We start from the raw sequence: 9,625 nt of genomic DNA on the forward strand, positions 1-9,625 counted from the left end.
TGATTTCAGCTCAATTCATGATCTCAGGCGTGAGATCAAGCCCCCAGGTATGGCTCCATGCTAGGCATGGAGCCTGTTTAGGATTCTCTCTCCCTCTCTGCTCTCCCTCTATCCCTCCCTGCCCCAGTCTACAAAAATAAAATAAAATATTCCATAAAAATTATAAGAAAGAAAAGGGATAGAGGTAGCAAAAATGTTGGTAGGTTTTGAATCTGGAGATGGGTTTAAGGTGCTCATTATACTATTCTACTTGTATATATGTTAAAATTTTAACATACATTACAATGAACACTTTTTTCTTCAAATGAACATTTCTAAAAGTCCTGTAGGGCAATGCAATTATCCGTGTCTACAGAACAGACAAATAAAAAATATCACAATTATTTCGGGTACCATTGAAATATAATTCCCTTTGCTTTCCTTTACTGGTATTATTTGTTTTAAAACTAAAGATGAAATGAGGCACATAAAAAAATAAATAAAATGAGGCATATAAACAGTCATGTGACAGTTTTTTATCTTGAGCTGACTGGTTGACTCTGAATTGGCTGTTCAATTAAACTAACTGTATAAAGACTTTGGCTAAAATATAAGATCTATTATTGCAATTTTGCTAATGAAATAATTTCTCATTTAGGGAGGGGAAGAATTATGTAAATGTTATGAATAGTATCATAAGAAAAAAATTTGTAACAGATCACACCTCAGACACCAGCCCAAGGGGAGAAAGGGAGATACACAAATGCTGCCTATCTGGCTATTCCGAAGTCCCCTTGCAGTACCTCACCAGCGCCGCCCCCTCCTCATCCAGAGGAGGGCTTCTGCTCCATGAACAAATCTGACTATGATATTCATAATTACTCCAAGCAAGTCTTCCATCCCAGGGTAATTATGTCATTAAAAAAAGTGTCTTCGGACAACAGAACGTTTAAAGATAAAAAAAAAAAATCTTAAGAGGAATTTCAGACAGGAGGGGGAGAAAATCCATGACCAGATTCTCATTAAGGGAAGTTAGTGGCTACCAGTACTGTCAAAGGACACGAACCAGTTCACTGTTTCTACCTTTAGACCTAAGTGGTCATAAGACTGTAAGCAATATACTTGAACTATCCTTTAAACACAACTCTAACAAAATTCATATTTTAATGCAAATAATAAATATGCTCCATACAATTTCCTCAACCTAATCACCCATCAAGGACCTTGGGACCTTGAGAATCACCCATTCTCAGGACCTTGAATTGATGCCCATTTATTAGCTTTAATTGCTTTAAGAACCTAGAAATTTTCTTAGAATTCCTGTTAAAACGCAAATGTTCCACAGTTTCAAAAAGACATCTCTCTCTATTCTGCTTACTTCCAAACTGCTGAGGTTTTCACCATTGTAATAGCAGAAAATAAGCAAACACAACATACATAATTGTACCTCTAACTTCATATACCATCCTGCAAAACACAGCAACACATAAGTAAGGGATAGCAGTGTTTACCTATTCAAATGGTTAAGGAACTCCAAAATATATTGGTAGATTTAATATGATTAACTGATTGTGACCTTTAATATTATTTTCATTTTCTTGATAGCATGTCAGTGACCATTTCAAGGCCAGTATGACCAATATGAGAATTCAGGAGTCTAAAGTTCATATTTGCTATTTCAGCATTTCTACCTTCACAGTTTGCATCCAAGTCGTGCTTTTATCTTTAGACATGCTTATTTACTTCTTCATTCTCTTTTGCTCTGCCTTATGCCACCACCATGTATTTATTTCATCCTGAGTGGTAGAGTCCTTGCCAAACACGGTGCTTTTTTGCAGAATCTGCCCCCGAAGTAGCCAGATTCCCACACTGTCCTCTACAGCTCACAGCATAGCCTGCTCTTCCATGATACAGGAAGGACATCACCCCTGCCCCGCCATACACATCCACACACTCAGAGCAAACTCATGCACACGCACGCACGCACACACACACACCTGCGCATGTGCACCCAGGGTTTGTACGTTTCAGATCTCAGAAACTCCTTGATGCTCTTTAGATGCTGTCTTAGCACGGCAGCCTCACTGTACAGAAATCTCTGCCTTCCCCACAGAGCATGTGCTCACTTGGTTTGGTGGCAAGGAATAAATCCCGTCTACTCATCTTCAAATTCCCCCCACCCCCAGAAAGTTCACTCCCCGATCTAATCACAGTCCAGATTCTCTTTCTAGACCTTACCAGGAGCTAGATACCAACCTAGTTCTGGCTCAAGGCACCATAAAAGCTACAAACTGGAATCACTGTGAGGGCAATCACCTTTCATTCACCACTCTTATACCCTCTTATACCTGGGCCATCTCTCAGTATACCTGGACCACTGATCATTCTGAATGACTGATTTTTGCTCTTCCTGGACCCTTTACCTAGCTTTCAGCTCTTGCCTACCACTTTCCCACATTTACCCCATTTGGGCTTCAACCTCCTTTGTTAAACCGTATCCACCCATCGTTTCCCTCCAGAAACAACTTTCTTAGGCCAGAGAAATCACTCCTGCCCTAAACTTTTTCCTGTTGACCAAGTAAACTTTCTACCTGACTTTATGTCAGATCCCAATGAGTAAACGATGTCTCAGCGTGCTTTCACTTCCTCTCCCTGAGCCTGTTCCCTTCCCGCTCACCCCTGACATTTTCCTACTAAAGCCAAACTCACAGCAAGACACCTGTTTTCCAAGTTAGACTTCCAATCCCAAGTCTGGAGTAACAGCCCATATTTACTGGATGTTCACCAGGTAGTAGGGACAACTGTAAAGACCTCATGGGCGTGATCTCAACAAATCCATGCCTGTGAGGTGACCAGGATGATGACCAGAATCTCATTTAATCCACACTGTGAGGTTTACTATTAAAAATAAAAGAATAACCAGCCTCAAAAGGTCTTATGTAATAGGGAAGTTTATTACCTAAATTAGATATCTTAAGGTAGGGCTGACTCCAGTTATGGTATAATGAGTACATTTGGGCAGATATAGATGAGAACTGTAACCCCTCAAATCCTCCTAAATGTTCCTGGTTGGCAGAGGTAGCTCCCACAAACCCCACAACCAAACTTCCCTAATTTAACATTTGAAAGAGTTCTTCTTAGCACCCACCCCATTCCCTCAATGCCTCTGAGACGTCCGGGCCTATAAAGAGGTCTCAGCACAGCCCCCTTAACAGGACAAGGTCTAGTTCAGGAGATAGCCAGGCATCTTGCCAATTTCCATAGGCAGGAATCCGGGACATATGTATGGCTGGGGACTCTAAGAGTGTTCACCTGGGGTGATGAAATGTTAAGATCACTATTTACTATGGGTACACTCATCCAGGACCCAGGATTTAATGTTAGCTCAAGCACCTGAAAGGTGCTACGTTGTTAACTTGAGTCTTAACTCAATAGCAGTCCTCAGATGGTAAGAATTAAGGGACAGAATTTCCCTAGCAGTGTTGAGGAAGTAACCCAAAGGCTCAGGAAAATGGTAATATTGTATGTGTCTTATGCTTGTTGTCCCAGTCTAATTATTAATAGGGTCCCCTTTCACGTCTAGTGTCCCACTTTGGGATGGTGTGCCACCTGCTCAACCACCCCTTACCCATGCCACCCTGGAGGCCCCAGAGGACACTCAATCCTCTCGCCAGGGCTTTAAGAAATGCCTTGGTGAGGAGAGTACCAGAATCTCTATCAAACCCTGTGATAGCTGTCCTCTGTCGCCTAGAGATGACAGTGGCGAATACTGGGATTTGAACTAGGTTCCCTGATCTCGGGGGAAATAATGAGAGTCAGAGAGAGATTGGTAGAGGCCAATGATAGCACTTAACCATTAAAAGACACTCCTTTCTTCTTCTTCTTTTTTTTTTTTGTAGTGCTTGATATTTATTGAAAAGAACGTAAATGCTTTTTCCAGGTGGTACTGAGAAGCTGGGCTGAGTGCCTATTTTTGTTTGTTTTGTTTTGTTTTTAGTATGTTTGTCCAAATGCACACATCTGTTGGGACTGCTGCAGTTTTGAAAGTAAAAGGACAGCTGTGCAAAACTGGTGCAGAGGAGAAAAGAAATGTCAACAATTTGGCTGCTGGGCACACTAGGCCCCTGCAGCAATTTGGTGGGGAAGGGGAGGACTCTGGGAGTAGGTTGGGAACTAACCAGGTTGAAAGACTGGCCCCTTGGGGGTTGGTGAGCTGTCCAAATTAATGTCCGAGGAGGAGATGCAGCCAACTCAGGCATCTTCTAGGTTGGTCCTTATTTTCAAAGGCTGCGGTCTGTCACTGGAATGTGGTGGATGGTGGTGAAGTGGCGGCGTAGGTTTCTGGGCAGACGGAGGCCTTGCAGTCGGCAGGGCTGAGCTGTGCGTAGTCTGACCAGTTTGTAACAGGGGCCTGCCCTATAGCTGGGGCTCAGGACACAGTCCAAATTAGCAGGGGAGGGTGCTGGGGCTGGCCAGAGTGGGTGGCGGCGCGCTTCAGAGCGAGGCCCCAGCAGCAGGTAACTGAAGCACTATTCCTGGAACAAAGGCAAGCACTACGGGGGGATGATAGAGAACCGGAGGGTTAAGGGTAGGGAAGGGGATCCGGGGACGAAAGGGAGCTTGGCGGCTCCCAGCCGGGCCGGGCAGGGGAGGGGGGGGAAGAGGATGGCTGCGTGCAGGGCCCTCCCCCTTCTGGGCCCGAGGGTCTCCCGGCCTAGTAATCATCTTCTTCTTCGTCGTCGTCGTCGTCATCTTCTTCGTCGTCATCCCAGCCAAAACACTGTTTCATCTCATCCAGGAAGGCCCGGTAATCACCTAGGATGGGGCTATCCATCTCAATGTAGGGCACCACCCACTCCTCGGCTTCCCCGGTAAGCAGGCTGATTAGGAATGCCACCTTCATGGCGTCGTTGCAGAATCGGTTCTCGTTGACCAGCATGTAAGACGCCGTCTGCACGATAAACTCAGGGAGCCGGGAGCTCTCGCCGCTAAACGTTTCGGGGAAGGGCACCGGGCAGCTCGGCGGACGTACCTGGCGCAGCAGGGTGGCCCTCTCGCACACCAGCAGCCGTAGCTGTTCCATGAGCTGGCTGTTCTCGATGCTCAGGGCGCGGTGCCGCATCAGGAGCGCGTGCAGGAGCAGCACCAGCTCGTCCACCATGGCTAACGACTTGGAAGTGCTGGGTTCGGCTCGGTTCAGCTAAGGTGCGCACGGAGGCCTCGCAGGAAGTGCGTGTCCGCGGAGGCTCACGGTGGCCAGTTGCGGAGGGCGGTGCGCGTAGGGGTCCGGCGGCTGCGCAAGCTCCGCCCACACAGCCACTTGGGCGGCCGGCGCGCCGGCGCGGCCCGGGTCGGGGGGCGTGGCCAGGGACGAGACCGGCGCCGCGTGGGGGCGTGGCCGGCGGGGGGGCCCGGGGCGCGGAGACTTGGTCCGGGCGGGGGGGAAAGGGGCTGGTAGGGTCTCGGCATGGCGGGCAGGTCGTACTCGAGACCCGAGCGTGTGAAGGCAGGGCACCCCGGTGGACCCCGGATGTGGGCCCGGCTTAGCCAGGAACGAGTGAGTGCTAAAGCCCCTGTCTCAGGGCCAGCCTGCTCAAGTTTAAAGGATCACCCTTCGACTCAGCCGACTCGCACAATTCAGTGTTCTTTGGTGGGTTGGTGGCTACTAGATTCCACTTGCGTGATTTTTTTTAACACTTTTCCTTGCTTATTTAAATTTCACTCACCCAGAGAACTAGTAGCTCTGCTGGCTGCGCCGCGGGAGTCACAACCTTTCAGAGTTATGAAAGAGCCTTAGGGCTCCTCTTACAAAACTATTTCAACGGGGGTTTTTTCTTTAGTTGGGAAATAATACTGTGTGCCTACCTCCTTTTTAAAAAATTATTTTTCTAAACAGTGAAGTATAAAAAGTTCTGCAAAATCAACATTGGAGAACCATTTGAAGTCTCTTGCCTATCTTTAGCCCTCTAGTTCATGTCCTAGTATTAGTGTCCCTTGGCCAGCATTCATACATTATTCGTTGCTTAACAATGAAGATTTGTGTTTTTAAATGGTTTTGGTTTTCTATTTTGAAATTTATTTTTCAAATAGTTGCTGGCAGCTAAGTTGGGTCCAGGACCTTAGAGCTGACATTATGTTGGCTCTGCTTTTAAAATACATCCCTAGATCAATCATTTGTCACTTCTACCACCACCCTGCCCCAGCCTTTCTTCCTCACCCAGACTGCGGCAAACCGCTTAGCTTTCACTCTTCTCTTCCTACAGTATGCACAGGAGTTTTGCTTTCCTGCACTGCTCTTCAGTTACCCGTGCCAGTAGTGGTTTGGTTTGGAATCAGCTGACCCTTCTTCTGACCTGCCCTCGGAAGGTCAACGGGAGCCTGATGCTGCGTCACAATGCCTATGTCATTCGCCTCACTGCGTCTCGTCTCATCGCTAAGCGTTTTTATCATGTCACATCATCACAAGAAGGGTGAGTGCAGTACCATAAGATATTTTAGGAGATATTTTGAAACTTGCACAGTGTTATAAACATCCTATTTTATTATATTAGTTGTTAATGTCTTACTGTGCCTAATTTATCTACACTTTATCATAGGTATATATGTATAGGAAAAAATATAGTCTATATAGGATTCAGTACTATCCTCAGTTTCAAACTTCTGCTGGGGATCTTGGAACGGATCCCACGTGGATATGGCCAGGGAAGGAAGGGGTTGGCAGTGTCTTGGGGCAGTGGCTCGTATTTCTCGGTGCCCACAGAGTAGGCACAGGAATCCTTTAGAACAAAAGTGAGAACTTTTTACTCCCCTGCTCAAAATCTTCCCAACAGTTTTTCCCTCTCACTTGAAATAAAAAACAAAGTCTTGGTCATGCCTCATCTCCTGTGCCTATTCCCATGATTACATTATCCTTCTTGCTTATTCTCACCACACATCTGGCCTCAGTATCTTTGCATTTTCTATCTTTTCTGCCTTATGAGGCTCTCTCCCCAGTTAGCTGCCCCGACTCCTTCTCCCACTGTTTTCAGAAAAGACTTTCCTGACCACCTCGTTTATCAGAGGTGGTCTACTGTCTATCAGTAATCTCTAACCCCTTATTCTTCTTCATTTTCCTACATAGCATTTGTCATACTAGCAGCCCTCATATCCTATAGCACTTTGTTCATCAGTCAAAATGGTGAATGTAATTCCACTTTAGAATGTAAGTCTCTGTGAACAAAGACTTTGCTTTGGTAGCGGCTCTATCCTGCATGCCTGGAAAAGTGTCTGGGCCAGAGTAGAAGATCCAGAAATGTTTGGTGGGTGAAAAAATCTCAGGGTACAGATGTTGAGATGTTGAGATAAAAAAATGGAAGTGGTGGCTGCACAAAGTGTTCAAAATACTCTTCAAATTGTCCAAAATTATCTATTTCTGATCCTGAAATAGTGAAATGATGACTGACATAGTAAAAATGGCAAAATAATTTTTCAAACACCCTAATTAGTATTTTTACAATAGAATCAAGTGGGCATCCATGGACGTGAGAGGCTGAGAGGAGAGGAAACAGGCCAAGGTCCAAGTGGGAAGAGATCACTCCACCGAGAGCATGTAGGATGGACTATGAACCTTGGACTCTCCTGTGACATGAGTCCCACACTAGATGAGAAGCCCCTGGGGGCCAAGCAGAGAGCTTCTCTCAGTCATCTGTTCATCTTCAGCGTCTCAGAGTATTTACTGGGCACCCCGTAAGTGTTCAGTGGATTGACTGAAGGGACAGGAAATGTCAGAGGCAGGTTTCTGGCCATTCTGTCCCTTCACAGCACCGGATGGATGGTGGCCCTGCTGGGCCCTAGTGATGTCCAGCTCCACTTTCCATGTGCAGACCCCAACATAGGAAGAGATGCTCAGGGTTCTAGTCCCAGTAGCAAACGTTCTGTGGCAGGCACCAGACCTGGTGATTGAAATGAGCTACCTACGTGGCCCTTGAACAAGGACCATACACAAGGACAGGCACCCTAGAAGCCCGAGATCCAAGAGAGCAATGCATTGGTGGCACAGTACCACAGTCTCAGCTTCTCTGACTCTGTTGTACATGACCTTCCATGGAGCTGCCCTAGTCCTCTTCCTTATAACCCTGTGACAGAGGGAATCTGGAAGGGAAACAGGAGGCAACCACAGCTCTCCCCTCTGAGGGGACTCTGAGTTCCTGGAAAACAAGAAATACCCTGGCCAGAACTGATCACAGAGCTGAGCAGTGACTTTGGGAAATGCTTCCCAACTTGGAGGGAGGGAGGAGGTAGAGGCAGTTCATCAGTGACCTAAGGGGAAGCAGCTGGGAAGAGGTGAGTGCTATCAGTAGCTAAAAAATGTATAGACTCCTAATGTCCATGTTAACCAGCTTCCTGCTACCCCTGAAGCTTCCCCACCAATGCTAAGGCCTGAGAGTCCTTTCTTCTCCGTTCACCTTGCTTTGGGCTGCACGTCACTGTCCTTCCTCTCTCCTCTCAAGTGAACCTTGAATGTTCCCTTTCAACTGAGTGAAGATGCTGGGGGCACAGGCAAAGTACACTGTGTTATCTTATCTCAGGCTCAGGAACTTAATCAGGACAGCTATAGCTCAGAATGTCCTGGAGTGTTTCAGACCCCAGTATTTAGCAGAACCATTGGCCCAAGGCCAAGGGAGTAATCTCCAGTGCTTATCTCTTAAGCCTTAAACCCCAGGCCTTAAACCCCACCCCCATATAAACTAGCAGCCAGACTTGTAACATTCCCTCGAAATAAGCGTGAAAGTGCCCCTTACTTCTTCAGCTCTAGAGAGGTGTGCGCAGATTGGTTAAACCAACCTGGCACTTGAATGTTCAGCAAGGTGCAGAAAGCCGCTTTGGAGGAGATATTTGTGAGTCATATGGGTGCCACTAAGATCCAGGCTTCTGCCCATAGACCTCTCCCCCTCCTTCTTAATGAGGCACCCCTTGGACTTTTTACAGTAACCACATCAAGAGGGCCGTGGACACCTCTTGGCCTAGAGAGAGGAATGAAAGGTATAGCTTCACCCTCTCTAGCTTACCAAATGTCCTAAAATATTTTACATGTTTATTTAAGTACTAAATTAATATATTCTTATGGTTAACAAATTCACACTGGTGTGTTAAAAAGGAAAGATTCCTGGTATCTCTCCTTCTCCCTACAAAATCCTACTTGAAAATCCAAAATTCAGTTTGTCTCCTTCCAGATAGATATATGGGGTTCACAGAATCCAAAGACACATTGTTCTACTAACAGATATGTTGAACGAGTCATGTTGAGAGATCAAGATATATGTCAGGAGACAGATAGAATACACAGATCTCTCTTCTTCATGGTTGTATAATACTCCACCTGAATTTCTCAGGTACATACTCCTGTCTGAAAACTAGAGAGACCCAACTTTGTTCAGATTCTCAGATGATGCAGGAGAAGGATAGTGCCAAATACACCCACCGTCCCAAAGATACAAAACTAGAAAATCAGATTTCTATAACTGAGTGATTTCTATAAAATAATGTCTTATTACTGAGTAATTTGTATTATTCATGTATATTTCCATTGTGCTATAATCTAGACTTTATTTCCTTCAGTATATTGCACTAGATTTTTATTCCCATTTTTTTCCTCTGTCGTAATTAC

General features: G+C 45.8%; 1 protein-coding gene across 1 annotated transcript; it reads right to left on the reverse strand.

Annotated features, from left to right (window-relative positions):
* Window positions 1–3,809: 3,809 nt before the first annotated feature.
* On the reverse strand, window positions 3,810–5,276 carry LDOC1 (LDOC1 regulator of NFKB signaling). The gene has a single exon (XM_032841410.1). The coding sequence runs from the start codon at window positions 5,138–5,140 to the stop codon at window positions 4,694–4,696; it is 447 nt and encodes a 148-aa protein (XP_032697301.1). The 5' UTR covers window positions 5,141–5,276; the 3' UTR covers window positions 3,810–4,693.
* Between the last annotated feature and the right edge of the window lie 4,349 nt (window positions 5,277–9,625).

The sequence above is a fragment of the Lontra canadensis genome, unplaced genomic scaffold (genome assembly GCF_010015895.1).
Source record: "Lontra canadensis isolate GAN:19392208 unplaced genomic scaffold, GSC_riverotter_1.0 scaffold123, whole genome shotgun sequence".
Taxonomy (NCBI): domain Eukaryota; kingdom Metazoa; phylum Chordata; class Mammalia; order Carnivora; family Mustelidae; genus Lontra; species Lontra canadensis.